The sequence below is a fragment of the Coloeus monedula genome (assembly GCF_965178545.1).
Source record: "Coloeus monedula genome assembly, chromosome: 2".
NCBI lineage: Eukaryota > Metazoa > Chordata > Aves > Passeriformes > Corvidae > Coloeus > Coloeus monedula.
Genome location: NC_138782.1, coordinates 70,580,216 through 70,597,062, shown reverse-complemented (window position 1 = coordinate 70,597,062; position 16,847 = coordinate 70,580,216). Strand labels below are relative to the sequence as shown.

The 16,847-nt window shown below is 42.6% G+C and overlaps 1 protein-coding gene across 1 annotated transcript; it reads left to right on the top strand.

The window, feature by feature from the left end:
- Positions 1 to 11,407: 11,407 nt before the first annotated feature.
- On the top strand, positions 11,408 to 14,226 carry LOC309586128 (calcium homeostasis modulator protein 6-like; the record flags this gene model as incomplete). The annotated part of the gene is given in 3 exon segments (XM_082302698.1): positions 11,408 to 11,935; positions 13,810 to 14,166; positions 14,170 to 14,226. Coding segments are annotated over 3 exon segments (942 nt in total).
- Between the last annotated feature and the right edge of the window lie 2,621 nt (positions 14,227 to 16,847).

Sequence of the window (16,847 nt, the reverse complement as noted above, 5' to 3'; positions counted from 1 at the left end):
TTAATAAGTACTCCTCCTTCGTGTTTTGAGTTGGGCCTCACATCTGAGGGAATGTTATGCTTTGTCCATCAGAGTTCAGTAATGTAAAGTTGTAATTAATTTTTTGGTGAGAAGAGCCCTCTTAGTAGGTTTGTTTCTAAGGTCTTTTTTTATACAGAATTTGATTTCCATGTAGTGAGTTTTCATTTCAGGCTGCTAGGGATGTCTCTGGACATTCTCCGAAGACAAGGACATTCAAACATATGTATACGAGGCAGATCTTAGCAGTAGACTTCATTTCTCTCTGCCAAACCAAAGAATGGCTCAGTATGGGACACCCCTGTATCATTATTGCATACCCTTATATTGTGTCATCTCTACCATGCTTTACAGTCTGGCTCAGTGGGGAAATGGCAATCATGTCAGTGCTTGCCAAGTGAGAGGCACATCACTAGTAAGCAGTAGAAAGCAAATATGGGATTAACTCAAAGTAGAACAGAATGCAATTCTCAGGAAAAAAAGCCACATTTCTGTTTTAGCCAAGTGTAGGCTGTAGAATGCTGAATTCTGCAGGGTCTGTTCTCCATTTTACAAGGCAGGGTTTCAAGAAAGTTTTCTATAGTTTGAAGCACGTCTTAGTAGGGAAATAATATCCTAAATCAATGTCCTTCCATATGTAATTTTAAAAATACAAAGAACCAAAGCAATCCTGCGGTAACCTCAGCAACTGCCAGTATGGAAAAATATGTATTAAGGAAGTATTTAATGCCTTTTTTCTTTTCACATGGCTAGAAAGAGGACAGTTAAAATTTTGTGAACAGCCTGTTCTCTATAAAGTACCAGCAAGGGTTCTGCAAGCTCTTGGTGGCCCCAGGTCAATTATTTGGGGATTAGTGGTTAATGGAATCATGTGGTCTATGACAAAAATAAGTTTGACATCTCCACATATATTCCCTCTGTTCATTAAACTAATTTCAAAAATTCATAGCTATTTGAGAGAATGGAAGCTCTATGGAATTGGGGCATACCTGTATGTCTTTACAAAAAAACAATTCTTCAGTACATTTGCTAAATAAAAGCATTATAATTATCTCTATGGAAAAGTTGTTTTTATTTTATTTAAATATTTTTACTGATAATGACAGTAATTATGTTCATCAGCACTTGGTTCAAACCACAAACCTTTGTTTCCCCTTCTTTACACCATTTAGATGTATGTTCTACATTACTCCTGTTAAGCCTTCTGCAAGTCTATGTGTTGAAATGTGATAAGCTTTCCTTGTCTAAATATCTTCAGTGAATAGGTCAGAATATTTTCACTAGCTTCCAGCTACTGAGTCAGTTCAGAGCACTGTATTCACATAAATAAGCTCTACTGCAGTCTCCAATGCCTGGATTTATTCAATGAAATTGGCTACATTTTATCTGAGCAAAGATTTAGGTACCCAGTTAATTTCTGATCCATGCATCATCACTGGATTATGAGAGCATTCAGACAGTAACTCAGCCCACCTAAGACCTTGGAACACCTTCAAAACATACCTTCCCCTTTTCCCTAATTGCTAAAGGCATATGAGATGATTAATTGTCTATTCCAACTCACTTTATTTCTTAAGGCAAAGGGAGCTGAGCCTGGGGAGTATCACCCATATAGGTCCATGTGGGTAGTGGCGCCTACTGAAAGAAACTAAATTGTGACAGGCTGTGGATAACTTGAAAACTCTTTATTTCTGCCTTTGCACTGCGATGACATAAAGACAAGCAAAAATAGCTGTTGGCTTATGTTCAATTTTAAAGACACTGTTAGTTTTTCAGTATTAGGTGATACTATTATTGGCACGAAACACCAAAAAGTCAAGGGTTTATTTCATGTCCATGCACATTTCCCCTATGTCGATTTGCTATTGCTTTGAACAACCAGAAAGCCACCTTGTAGTCCAGAAGACTTGAGAAGTGCCTGCAGTACTTTGTCTGCTTTGTAGTGTGGCATGTAATTTCTAGGGTGGGATTTTGTGTAGCTGTCAAATGAAACTGCAGAGATTAGAAATTAAGGTATGGTTTTGCATGTTAGCTCTTATTTACACTACACTTCTCTGCACTCTTCCAGCAGTGCCAAGGGAAAGAGGTGATTGCAAGAGCTGCTCATGCTCACATCCAGGTCTTAAAGCAGCTTTTAAAGCAGACCAGCATTCAAATGAATGGTGTGTACATTGATACTGTAAAGGGAAATGAAATGCAGCAGCCTGACCTCCTGAATGAGAGACCAGACCCATTTAAGCATAAAGTGTGCATCCAGGGGTTTTCCAGCCTGTGCTTGGTTTGCATCTGTTAAGGATTTATGTGTATGACTGTCTTTACTTGCTGCTCTGAACTCCACTTGCACAGATGTAACTTTGATTCAGTTTGGGAACTAAAGAAGCAAATTAAGCCTTAATTGTGCTGACTGTCTTTTAGATACGAAAAGAATCCTTACTTATTCTTTTCCAGGCCAGAGCCTTTAAAAAGTCCCTCTCCAGTGGTTACTTAAGTTTTGTTTCCACTCTTTTCTTCCATTCTTGTCTCTCTCATTCCTTACCAAGGACTGTAACTTTTTAATGGATTTTGAAACAAATGGAAGAACAGATGGTTCTGTGCCATCAGTAATGTGGCATGGGCAGTGGGGTGTTGGGTAGAAGTGTCTGTGTCACAGAACAGAAACAGTTCAAGGCCTCAGGTGGCAGCGTACACTGAAAAATTCAAGCTGCCCTTTCTTCGCTAGGAGGTGCAGTGAGGAAGAGCAGGTAAATGGGATCAGCCCAACAGCCCTCTTGGCTTGTGGGAGGGCTGGAGAAAAATGGTGTTCCTCAACACTTGCTTATGCAGGAGAGGAAGCTCTCCTTATCTTTGCATCCTTCATCTGAACTGCCAGAGAGAAGCAGCCTCGGTGAGCTTTGTGTCCATGGTAGAGGCATTTAGCACTGGGCTCTTCTAGATTGGGTATACTGACAAACTTTTGAAATGTCACTGTATGGCACCCAGCAGCAAAGCTATTTTTTGCTCCCCATTTTAAATGGAGTAACAGGACTGAGGTGTTTCTGGCACATGCCTCTGCTCCCATTCTTATTCCACTTCTTTTTCATTTCTGAAAATGTTCATTTTCTGCATCTCTGGCCACAGGAAAAAGTGGCTATCCAAGAAATGGGTATATATGGATGGGTTCCTACACTCATCTGAGACCCTGCTGACTTCACTCAATTTCTCTTCAATAGCTGCTGTTCAGTCATGTATGCTTCATTTCAGGGCTGCAGTCTAATTTAGTCTAAAGTTCATTCACTGTATTCTGAACAAAGTGAATGGCAATTCAGACCACAGGTAGTGGTATATATGTTTGAGGGTGGAAGTGGAAGCTTGTTCTTAGATTTTTTTAATGATTTTTTTGAGTCCAGCCAAAAAATGTCCATGTTATATATATCATTGTGACTCAAGGAAGCAAAGGGAAAGGAGCTTTATTACTTCATTTCTTAAAACTTGTAAGATCAAAGCTTATTCTGTAGAATTATATGTCTGAAATACATCACATTCTTCTGTTGGCCTATGTATTTTCCACTGATGAAAAGCATTTTCTTAGTGTTTGAAAGTATGGAGTTTGGAAAATAGCCATGTTTCTGCACCGGGACATTACATTCACATTTATTTGGTCTGCAAAAGGCTGAATTGGGATCAAACACACTTTTGTCTAACTTTAATCCCTTTGCTCTGGCTAGTCTGTTAAAATCAGTAGGGTAACTTCAGGCTGGTAAGTCAGACTGAGCTAATGAAGCCAAGATGTCATTTTCTGTCCTTTCTTGGCAGCTGACTCCAGGAGCTCTCGGCAGCAGAAATCCTGTGCTGGATATGTCTGTACTGTCACCAGTATAGAGACTGTTTTACAAATAAGTTCAACCTTGAAACAAATAATGTCAAAGCACTTCTAAAAAAGAGCCCTGGACCCTCTTAAGAAAGGAACAAAATGATTACCTGCTTCAGGCAGGGGAGCTGGACCAAATGACACAATACATGAGTGCACTTCTTCAGCAAAATGCATGCATAGCATTTTCCCCAGATGCTACCTTTCCTGCCAGCTTCTTCAGGCTCATAAAGAAAAACAGCATTCATAGCATTTATGATGATTTTCCAGAAGTTCAGGATGCAGAGAAAAATTTCTAGCTGAAATGCATTATTGTATAAGACATTTAGCATGATGTTGTGGCCTTTTCCCCCTTTGACTTGTGCCCAAAACCATCAATGATTTTACTGGTTTCATTCCTAACTGACCCTGGAACAATCAAGAGGAAAACTGTCCCACTCCAACCCCCGGGGCTGTGTTACCATGAACAATAATCCATAACAAGTATATATGAGTTTATGACTGTCCTTAAAATATTGACATACATTTTTTCACCAAACATTCCATACTCAGCCTAGCTTCGTACCTGTCACCAGTTTGAAGCCATTCTTCAAGGAGGTGGAATTATTCTAAAATCACGAGCATAAAACCCCTGGTTTCCCACTTTGTCTTCATTAAAACTGTAGCACACGAAGCGAGGAATGCCAGGAAAGGTGGGCCCATTGGATATGCCTACAGGAAATGCCAGTGAAGAAAACCTGAGGAGGACTGGGGCATGGAAACTTCCCTACACTGTCACACTGCTGTGAGAGCGAGCTAGATGAATTTGCCCTGTGGCAAGAGGGAAAAAGTGATCAGCATATGCATTTCTTTTTATCCCTAAAGAACAGGACTATCCTTGGGATGAGAAGCTGAACTCTTTGGGACATGCTAAGGAAGGCCAAGTTTCTCCATGACCTAGTAAAGATGTTAAAGCAGTTATAGTAGATTTTTGCTATTAATTGTAGTCTAGAACTATATTCACTTCTCTCATGCTTGTCCTTTTTTATATGGCCTCTTATTTTGATCAACTAAAGTAATTGTATTCTTTCACTTATTAAATTTGTCATGGAGTTTCCTCTGGTGGTCCCAACTGCAGGTTGGTGCAATGGGAAAATGGGCAGATGACCAGAGTCCCTGGGAGGGCAGTCAAAGAACTCTGCCTTTATGGAAGCTAGAGGAATATAGAAGATGTTCAATAATGCTATAAAATACAGCTGCAAATGCCGTGCAAATAAAATGACAATGATGATGGAGTATTTGAACATTACAGAATAAATGAGGGCGGACAGAGAGACTCGGAAAGTTACTGCTGACATAAAACATAGGCAACTGGGAATACTTTCTCCTTATGCCCCATATATCATTCTTTCCTTTTGAATCATATCTTCCCATTAAAAAAAATGGAAAGTGCACATACAAGTGCTGTTGAGTGTAATAGAGTTCAGCCTTTAATACAAGCCAGATATAGTTACCACAGAGTCTGACACAGCTTGTACAGTTGTGGTGAGCTGAAACAGGTTGGGTATTTTGTAGCTAAGGATTAGATTGATTAGAAAAAATATATGAGCAAAGGAAGTTGAGGATCAGAAGCCAGAAACTTTTCAATTCTTTGACAACTTTGAAATGGATAGGGTCTTAATTCTTGGGCTCCATTACTGTTAGAAAATATTCTATAAGTGAAAAAATTTTGGCAGCAAAGGAACCCAAGATGGGAAACTGGAGACAGTGATGTACTACCACAAACTAAAGAACTAGTTAATTTGTTCAAGTTTAAAAAGAGAAAGAAGGATGAATTGAATGGAGAAGTACAAAGCATGTTTTGTAGCACATGATCAGCCACCATTAGGACACACACATATGCACACACAGAGTGGAGCAAATCAAATCTGTTTGATAGGGCAAGGGGCAATGGCTTTAAGATGAAAGCAGATTTAGATTAGATATCAGGAAGAAACTCTTTACTGTGACGGTGGTGAGGCTCTGGAACAGGTTGCCCAGAGAGGTTCTGCCCCATCCCTGGAAGTGTTCAAGACCAGACAGGATGGGGCCCTGAGTACCCTGGTCTAGTGGAAGATTCCCAGCACATGGCAGGAGGGTTGAAACTGTGTGATCTTTCAAGTCCCTTCCAACCAAGACCATCCTATGACTCTATGACCTCTCAGCTGTGCAGCAACTCCAAGGCAGCAAGTTGCCATGGTAAAACCTGAAGAAAGCAAGGACACATGGAATACAAAACATCTGTAATAAGAGTATACAAATAATTTGGGTTTAATGTGCTTAAATTTGCAAAGTCATTTTATGGTATTTCATTTTCCATAGTAAATGAAAAAGACTGAGCTTTTCTTTCTTAGAACTGACTAGTTAACTACCCAGGGTGATTTACCTGATTACTCTTAACTATAATCTGCCTCACCAAGGCTACTTAATTTCATCATAAAACATGACAACTTCTACCTTTCAAATCCTATGTTTCTATCCATATTTTCTTACAAGATCAGCAAATATTTGTCACTTAATCCACAGACAGAATCACACAGGTTTATTAATGTCTCATATAACTGTAGATTGAACAGTAAAACCCTCATACAGCTGGTTGCTGCAGGACATTTGGACTGGGTCACAGGACCTTCCCCATACAGAAATGAGACCTGTAGTGGACCCATAGTGTTAAAAGAGCAGCAGTAAATAACGGCAAAGAAAAATTAGTGCCATGGCTTATGTGACTCTGTACCAGAGCTCACCCGTCAGAGCCTCCTTCAGAGCCACACTTGGTTTTCCAGACCTGTTTCCTTCCTACCCGCTAAAATTCATTTTCAGCCAAAAATTGCTAATAAATGTAATGCCTTAAAATAGCAGTATAATGTACACAAATGCTTGTAAGCTGTGCAGGCCCAGGCACAGTGCTACTTCTCAGGCTGCTGTTCTACTAAGTATTAGTACTATTAATGATTTATGTGGTGCCACTGAGCTGTGTGACGCTTCACAAACTTGTAAGAAGGCCGGTTCAACCATAAAGTCAGAATAACTTCCTCAGTTTCACAAAGTGAGGCAATGAGCCTCCAGGGGAGGTGAGTCCACCTGGAGGGTAGGTGCAGATCTGCTAGTGGACACGACCTCCAACATGTTAAGCATTAATTTCACCCACAATGAGACAAAAGGCATTACAAGAATTTTCCTAGAATAAAAAAGACTATTATCCATGTTTCTTTCTGAACTGGAGAAATGCAGCTTACACCTCTTTCAGTTGAAGAAGCAAGTCCAGTTCTTATAAGCGGAAAACCAGTGCAGAGGTGCTCTTTTCCATTGCAACCATGAAGAGGGAGTTGAGCTTGATAAGACTAATGGGAGGAATTTAGGACAGGATGGGCCTTGGATGTAACAGCTAGAAGGAGAATGACTTGTAGGAAACCAAAACCAGTCATTTGCTATTCTGAACCAGTAGAAAATGTTCCAACAAGAAAAAAAATTTTAAAAGAACCTACTGTAAGGACTTACTAAAATACTAAAACAATATCTGCACAATATGTACTGGTAAAGCCCTTCAGTGCCCATACACACACTTGTACATGCTGTATTTATAACCAGTCTTATGCACTTCATTGAACCACAGAATTAGTTCAGGGTACAGCTTTTTCAACCTAGAAAATGTTTGAGAATTGTTCATCTGCAAATGAAAGGATAGAAGTTAAAATGGCAAGGAGAAAATAAAATATTAAACACGTCCACTTGTTTTCAGCTGAGCCCTTCATTTTAACAAAGAATATTTCAAAACAGAAAGATGTTTCAAATGAAAAAAATAACATTTTGTTCTAAAAATGTCCATCTTTTAAATTCTCGCATTGTTCCCATCCCCCTTGGAAGACATGAAATTTAATGCAAATCAGTGTAAAAACAACCATTTAATTGGAATTCTGGGTCCTTTAACAGAAAACTCTTTTTCTGAATACTTTCCATATAATGCTTTGCAGCTGTTGTGGCCAGACAAGTGTTAATTTAGAGGGCAAAAAAGAGCTGCCCTGGGAGAAGAGAGCTCTGAGTGAATGGGGGCTCTGTATCTCCCCAGCCCCACAGCTCCTTGCACCCAGGAGCCCCCTTGGGCCGCTCCCCAGCTCCCAAAGCTGCCACTGGCTGGGCTCACCCTGGACACTCCTGCACCCCACTTAGCTCTCAGCACAGCTGCTCCCCACTGCTCAACTAGGGTGGTCTCTCTTCCCTCACCCACAGCTCTCTGTGAATGTTTACTGGAAACGTGTTTTCTTGGAGGAGGGTTAATCCTTTTTCATGCAGAGCTCCCCTCCTTTTTTTGCAGGAAGCTTGTTCCTGAAATCGTATTTTATTACAGATAAATAAAGCACTGGTAAAATTAGGCTCAGAAGCAGAAGCAGCAGGGTTTCTTGGCTCTATGCTTTCCCTGTGTGGTCGTAATCTGTTCCAGAGAGCTGCCTCTGGTCCTTTGGCTCTCTTGTGAAACCAGTGGTTGCTGGAGGCAGCCCATGTCCCGGTCTTTGTAAGGAGGTGCCCTTGCAGCAATTTTACCTTGCATCTGTTTTTTCTGCCATGCTGACAAAGAATCATAGAATCATCAAAAAGTTTGGCTGGAAGGGTCCTTAAAGATCATCCAGTTCCATCCCCCCTCCTATAGGCAGGGACAATTTCCACGAGACAAAGTTGCTTAAAACCTCATCCAACCTGTCCTGGAACACTTCCAGGGATGAGGCATCTGCTAGGACTTTTTCCAGTATGGTGAATTCTGGTTTCAAGGTTTGCTAACTTCTGTCTCTAGTTGCCTCTAAGTAAAAATCAAGGTAACAGTATTTGCCAATAATGCAAAGTTATTCTTAATATTTAAAAATGAACCACTGCTTTAAAGAACTGGAGAGATACTTTCTTAGGCTGCCAACCAAAAAGCAAAATGGCATGTCTAATTCAGTATAGAAGAAGTGGTGTTCAAAGTGAAACCAAATCCTACCTTCATTATACACTGATGGACTCTGAGCTTGCTGAGGTTATCCCTCAAGGACTGAAGGGGTTTTTTTATTATAAAGCATATCTTGCTAAAATATTGATTCATGGATGATCAAAACAAAATTAAAATTCTGGAAATTATTTCAAGGAAATAGAAACCAAATGTCAGTGTGCCTTTGTAGCGAACTGTGATTCAGTTGCATCTTCAAGGCACTGGAAATCTGGTATACTTCCTATTTCCTCTCATGTGAAAAAGGATACCTGAATCCTAAAGAACAGTTCAGGTGGCAACATGGATAACAAAAGTATGCAACATCAGATGAGGAATGACTATATTAGGGGCTCCCCAGCCTGGGAAAGAGGGGGCTATGGTGAAGGTGTACAAGACCATGAGCTGATGGAGACACCAAGGATCTATTCTTTTTTTCTCTTTCCCTTCCAGATCTTGGGGGCATCAAATGGGATGGTGTCAGGTTCGAATGAAGGTTAAGCAGAATTGCTATACAATATTTCGGGTGTCAGTAAGTCTGCATGGGTTAAAACAACAGGTGTTAGATACAAGGAAATCCCTGAAATCACACAGGGTGTGAGTGCATTGCCAAGCTTCCTTTCCTTGTCCCTGTTCTTCCCACTCAGCTATTGGCTGTAGCTGAGATGTGGCCAGACTAACCTCCAGCCTGATCCATTCTTTCTGGTTTTACATCCTTTTTTTGCTTGCTATGTCATTGTATTACACTGCTGCATAATAACAAAGTCTCCTCCAGGCCAAGGCAAGCATTTCATTTAGCAGCACCTTTTCCTCTGCAGCAGCAGCAGCTCAGTACTGAGCACAGCACAACTGGTGCAAGCCTGGCAGCCACCTGAACCAGTGCTGCCTGCTCTGGAGCCTCTATGCCATCCTCTCAGCTGCCCAAAAGCTGAACTAGGAACTGTGAATTTTAAAATCCCAGACCTCCAAAACACCTTTTTTTTTTTTTTTTTAATTAGAGCTTATCAGGCTGTTGGGATTTTAGGAGCTCTCCTGGTTTTTCTTCTGTTAAAGGAATTTTTGCCCATACATGTTGCCAGGGGGACAAATTACTGGGTGCTTAAGGAAAACAAAAGAGCTGGCTACTCTTTTGTTTTCACCTGAGTGTGTGGGGGCAGTTTGGTCTCTGGCGTTCGGACAGAAAGGAGTCTGCTTTCTTCGGCTACTTTTTCCTTCTGCTGGAGAAACCCTGGGACCCCAAGCCCGCCTTCCCTGCCCCGGTTGGAGCCGGGCTGTGGCTGCCCTGCCCCGCTGCTGCTTCGAGCCTTCGCTGCGTTGTAGCCGTGCTCGATCTGCCTGCCCAGACCTCCGGGGGGGTTGCCCGTTTGGATACATCGCATCTGCCACCCGGGATTTGTGCTCGTCCCTGCTGTTCCAGCCTGCTGTTCCCGAGGGTCTGGCCGGACACCAGGATCGGCTGCCCAGGGGTTTGTGAAGCCTTTGTTCCATCCCTTCCCGGGATCCCAGGCCGCCAGTGCCGCGTGCTCCCCGAGCTCGCTCCGGAGCGCCCCCTGCAGCCGCGGGGGAACCATCGCACCTGCCCTGCTCACCGGGAGCCGCCAGCGCCCCTGCCGGCTGCGAGCGGAACTGCACCCGAGGGGAAAGGGCCCGACAGCCGAGAAGGCTGGCACTGGGTTTGGGATTGTTTGCTGCTACTGCCATAGTTATTGGTGTTTGTTTGACTGGTTATACACATATAGATATATAATAGTAAAGAACTGTTATTCCTGTTTCCCACATCTTTGCCTAAAAACCCATTGATTTCAAAATTATAATAACTCGGAGGGAGGGGGGTTGCATCTGCCATTCCAAGGGAGACTCCTGCCTTCCTTAGCAGACACCTGTCTTTAAACCAAGACACAGGCCTTGCCCTGCAAGACCCAAAGCCTCAGTGGTTTAAAGATTAAACAAACAACAAAGTCTAGCTGCCCTTCCCCTTGGCAAACAAATCCATGACTAAATGTTACTTTAAACTAAAAAAATTTAAGACATATAATTTCCAATATAACTACTTAAAAAAGACAGATTGATTGATTATCTTGGAAAATTGACATGATTATAGTTGAATTTTCCTCCATAAGAGGAGAAGCCATATTGTATTGCTAAAAATAAGGCAGGATAAAAATCTGTATACAGTTCTGGGTGGTTTTATCACATTTTAGTCACACTTTGAATCTGCCTCACCAAAAAGCCTCACTAAAAAGATGATGAGATTTAAGCCATTTCTAGTTACAGTGCATGTGTGGACAAACACAGACTATTTTTATAGAAACAACTCTCCTCGTTGTTTTCCTGTTGATAACTGGAGTGCTTTCCTGGTGTGATCTCTGCTTGACTGTGCAGTGGTCCAAGGCTCTTTTTCTTCCTCTACGAAGGGCTATTTCTATGCCTCATTGCATCACCACCACAAACAAAAGCTGAGAGCTCTGCAAGCCTCTCTAAGCCATTGGAACTGCAGGACACTTGTCTCTCTTTTTATCCTTTTCTGACGGAGATTTTGCTCTTCTCAAAGTAAGGGGAGGCAGAAAATGGATAGGTTACGTGAAACACTGGATTTCTGCATCCACCACCAGACCATTCTGGGCTACAGTGCTGTGTCCCTGCTGACGGCTGCCACCGAGCACATCTTTTCATCTGTGGTGTTCAAGTGTCCCTGCAACTCTGGGAACATGGTGTACGGCTCTTTCTTCCTCTTAGTGCCTGCCTTCATCCTCTTGCTGCTCGGTTACATGGTGAACACCAGGATATGGCACCAGTTGACAGGCAGCTGCTCTCAGGAGAAGGAAAGCAGCGCCTCAGAGTCCTGTGGCCATTTCTGCCAGGTGCTGGTGCCGGTGACAGCCAGAGCCTTGGTGGCCCCTCTCACGTGGATAGTGGTCGCCCTGCTCAGAGCCAGCTTCTACGAGTGTGCGGCCAGCGGGAGCAGCCTGACACAGCGTCTCTTCTGTAAAGATAAAGGCCCTGACTGCCAAGAGAAGCTGTTCAAAATACCCTGTGATGCGGAATTATCAGCACAGATATCAGGTGATGAGCTCAGCCTTCAGGCACAGTCCCAGGTAAAGCCTCGCTGCTCTTCTCACAATATGGGCTTCAACCCTGGCTGCTCAATGTGTAGTGGTGCCTGCCAGGGGTTGTAACCAGTCCTTCTCTCATGTTATATAATATCATGTGCCAAAAGCACACAGCTAGCAAAAATTCATTGGCAAAAAAGCAGTAACAGAGAAGCAATAGGTGTATTTTTATGCTACTTTCTGGTTTTGCATGTTTGCATGGTAATGGCTTGGCACTGTCATTTACAAAACCTCATTCCAAGCTGGGCAGACAACCAGCCTAGAGAACGGGACTTTCCACAGCAAGTTTTCTTCTCCATTAACTTAGACATGGTGTGAGTTCTTCTCCACTTTTATGCCTCTAAATACCCCAAACTTCTGTAAATAAGCATTAGTTGAGGGGAAGCTGAGATCACTAACAGAGAGGAAGCTGATGTCTCCTTGCAACAGAGTTGTTGCAAGTTCTAACTTGTTTCTCTTTCCAGATGTCTCCTTGCAACTGCAACTGCAAGGAGACATCTGGAAAGAGAAACAAGTTAGAACAACCTGTTTGACTGTAAATCTCAATGCTTGAACCTCTTAATAATTTCACACTTGTATTCCAGCAGAATAGTTAAAATATATATCTGTCGTCTTAAAGTTTCTTGTGCTGAAGGCAAACTGCACTGCATGATCAAAACAGTAACACTTGTGTGGATTTTTTCTTGTTTGGAGTAAAACGAGACCTCCAAATTTTGGCAGCACTTCAGTTTTGTTTCTACATTTGTGTGAATCAACTCCAGTAGGAAAATCAGGTTTTGCAACTTTTTCTAAGGAAAATACTATGGGCTGGTTAAGGGAGTTAAGTTTTATAAGAGTTTATAATTACTTGGATTTTTGTAAGTTCCCAAAAAAGTGTTTATATTTGTTAAATACTTAGCATGCTGCTTCTCCAAGAAAAAGGCTGGAAAGGGGCAAACTCTATACCATTGAATTCGGACAGGGGAAGAAAGGAGTAAAATCAAGGAAGACTGACTGTTACTGACACTGCAGTGGAATCTAAAAGAAACATTCAGTCAAACTAAAATAGAAAATGTGTCAGAGGGCTTTATTACTGACCATTATTTTTAATATCCAATCTACTTTCAACAAAATTAAGAATCAAAAAGAACACAAAGTCCTTTTCTTTTAGCACTCAATACTTTTTCATTTAAAGAAAAAGTAATTCTGAGGTAAAAGAGCATGTTGCAGGATCTCTGCCTGGAGCTTCCAGCTAAATACCCCTGGGTAGAGGAGGGACCAGCATCTACTAGGACACTTGGTTTTGATGGGACCTCTGAGACTTGTCTAAGGATGTTAAAATCAGGTGCAAAACAAGAATTAATTCCCATATTCAATAGCCAAATCTGTGTCCTGCCTACAAAATATACAGGATAAAACTTTTCCTCTCTCTTGTCGAAACTGGCTGTTTTAGCAGGCTCAGACATCAGGGGGAGTAGTTACGTTCCAAAGGAACACAGCCAGCAGGAGCTCTGATTCACAGCATGAGGCAGACAGGATGATTCTGCACCCTCTGTACCATAAATGTGACTACAGTCACAGAAACTGATGGTCAGTATCTTGCCTTAAAAGTTAAGAAAGCTGGATACAAATGAGTAAGTGACTTCTGTCCATCTTCTCTTTTTTGGGTATTCATCCTTAATCTGACAAGATCAGCTCAGGGGTGCAGAAGCTCTGTGTGTCTGGCTGAATTGTGTGCATGGGATCCCCTCTTTGGCAGCAAGCAGACAGTTACAGGCACTCCAGGGTGTCTTTGCTTACAGTTTTCTTATTTCTTCAATGTTATGTTCCCACACAGGACCATACAAAACCACCATTAACATATCCATCTTTATTCCAAGCTGATAGGATGGTTCCTGATAGCCAGCATCATGACTGTGGCACTGATCTCAAAATGTGTCAGCCGCTGTTGCTCCTCGGTCAGCTATCTTCAGCCCAAGTTCCAGAAAATTTACTCAAAAGAAGAACGGGAAGTCTTTGAGATCAAAGCCAAAGAGCATGCAACCAAGCTGGCAGAAAGAAATACAAATTGCTTTTTTACAACCACTGACCCAGCACCATTTCCAACTCCCAGCAAGGAAGAATGGTGGAAGATTTCATTGCTGTGTACATTTGACTCACAAGAGGTGTATTACGACACGATACACACGTACGCGAGCAAAAAGGGGGGCCAGAGTGCCAAATCCATGGAGGAAGATTAGGATCGCACTGTTTTACCCCTTGTGGATGAAGCCCAGGCAGGCGATTCAGGGTTGTAATGAAACAAATCTTTTGCAATGCTGGCAGTCTTTTAACCTTGCTGATATAAGAAGAGGCTTATTCTCTGCTCTTGCTGAAATCTATGCAAATTGAAGGTGAAAGCTGATAGCTGTAACCCTCAGTAGATTTGCTTTTAAATGCATTTTAATGCTTTTGCTTAAGTACATTTAAATGGGAGTTTTCTTATGTTGTTGTCCATTAAGAGGTGTCATGTATAAAATAATCAGCATCCACAAAAATGTCAGCACGTACTGTGTCAAATTATTACCAAACACCTTAAAAGTGCTTGGCAGATGGAGTGACAATACCAAACCTTATCAAAGAGACAAAAAGGAATGGAAGACTTGAACAGAAATTTAGCTTAGTTTATTAGCTTTCTCTTTACAATGAAGTTTTCAGTGAAGCCTAGAGCAAGCTGTAGATCAAAGTGTTTAGCTTTTCTTGAGGAGTTAGGCTTATGCATAATATGGCAGTGTCGGTGAAGCTTATATATTAACAAACATTAAAAGCACATTCATATATTTAAGGACACTAAAAATCTGCAATCCATATTAGCAAGTAGTAATATTCTTATCAAAGAACATCTAATTATAAGAAATAAAGATACAAGTTTTGAGTGAAAAATATTTAATTAAGTTCACTTTTCTTCTGAAAAGCTTTTGTTTAGGAGAGCATTTTAGAGACATGAGTCAGATTGTTTGGTCCAGGCTGTCCTTTTACTCCTTGCAGAAATCCTCTCTTTCTACACAATAAATTTGGAAAATATTCAGACAGACAGAGAGGAATCCCAAGAAGTTATTTATTACATTCATTTTGCAAGGAAGGAAGAAGGGAAGATCCTGTTTTAACTGGATGACTATAACAAACTTGGAAGCTCCTTTCTCACTATAAACTGAAAATATAACACATGGTCATGGTTTGACACTGGCCAAACACCAGGCACCAATGACAACTGCTCACTCACCCTCCCCTGCCACAGCTGGGCAGAGGACATAAATATTTAAATGAAGGGTTCATAAGTTATGATAAGGACTGGGAGAAAACACTCCAAGGGCAAAACAGGCTTGACTTACATGGTGAAAATTAATTTATAACCAACAAAATCAGAGGAGGATAATGAGAAGTAAAATACCCCCTTAAAACACCTTTTCTTCCTCCAGCCCCTCCCTCCTTCCCACCAACAGCACAGGGAGACAGGGCATGGGAGTTTGGTGAGTTTGTCACCCGAGTTCTCCTTTCGCTGCTCAGGGAGAGGAGTCCTTCCCCCATGAGACCCTGGGACCCTCCCACAGAAGACAGTTCTCCGTGAATTTTCCGACATGGCTCCACTCTCACGAGCAGGAGTCCACCCAAATCTGCTGCAGCGTGAGTCCCTCCTATGGGCACACAGCCCTCCCAAAACTGCTGCGCCGGGGCTCTCTCTTTCCAAGGGGTGCAGCCCTCCAAGGACAGGCTGCTCCCGCCTGGGAGCAAGGGCCCTCTCTCTCCAGCGGCTCTCCCACTGGATCACAGCCTCCTCCAAGTATCCACCCTCTCCAGCATGGGCACCTCCTCCATGGGCTGTGGGTGGATCTCTGCATCCCCCGTGGATCCCCATGGGCTGTAGGGGGACAACCTGCTGCACCATGGTCTGCACCACGGCCTGCAGAGGAACCTCGGCTCCGGCGCCTGGAGCACCTCCTCCCCCTCCTTCTCCACTGCCCTTGGTGTCGCCTTGTTGTTTTCCCTCACGTGTTCTCACCTCCTCCTCTTCTCTGGCTAGAAAAAACTGTGCATGCCCCACTTTGTTTTGATTTTCTTCTTAAATATGTTATCACAGAGGCATTACCATACTCTCTAATTGGCCCAGTTTTGGCCAGCAGCATGTCTATCTTCAGAGCCATCAGCCATTGGCTCTACTGGACATGGTAGAAGCTTCCAGCACCTCCTCACAGAAGCAACCTCTGTGCCCCCCCACTACTAAAAACCAGGCCATGCAAAAACAACACACACATAAAGGCAAAACAAGATTTAATTCTGCATGTAGAAAAGAATTTTTAAAAATTTTTATCATAGTGACTTGCTCAGTGCTCTTTTCCTTCCAAGAAACTTGATGATTATGTGGTAACAGTGCAGGCTGGGGGCTGACCTCTTAGAGAGCATCTCTGTAGATAAGGACCTGGGTGTCTTGGTGGGTGACAAGCTGACTCTGAGCCAGCAGTGCTCTTGCAGCCAGGAGAGCCAGTGGTGTCCTGTGGTGCATTGGGAAGAGTGTGGCCAGCAGGTCGAGGGAGGTGACCCTCCCCCTCTACTCAGCCCTGGTGAGGCCGTATCTGGAGTGCCATGTCCAGTTCTGGGCTCCTCAGTACAAGAAAGACAAAGAGCTACTGGAGAGGGCCCAGCAGAAGGGCCACAGAGATGATTATGGGTCTGGAGCATCTCTCTTATGAGGGGAGACTGTGGGAGCTGGGCCTTTTAGTCTAGAGAAGAGAGGACTGAGAGAGGATCTCATTAATACATCTCGAAGGTGGGTGCCAAGAGGAGGGTGCCAGACTCTTTTCAGTGGTGACCAGCCACAGGAGGAGGAGCAATGGCCACAATCTAAGAAGTTTCACCTCAACATGAGAAGAAGTGCTTTATG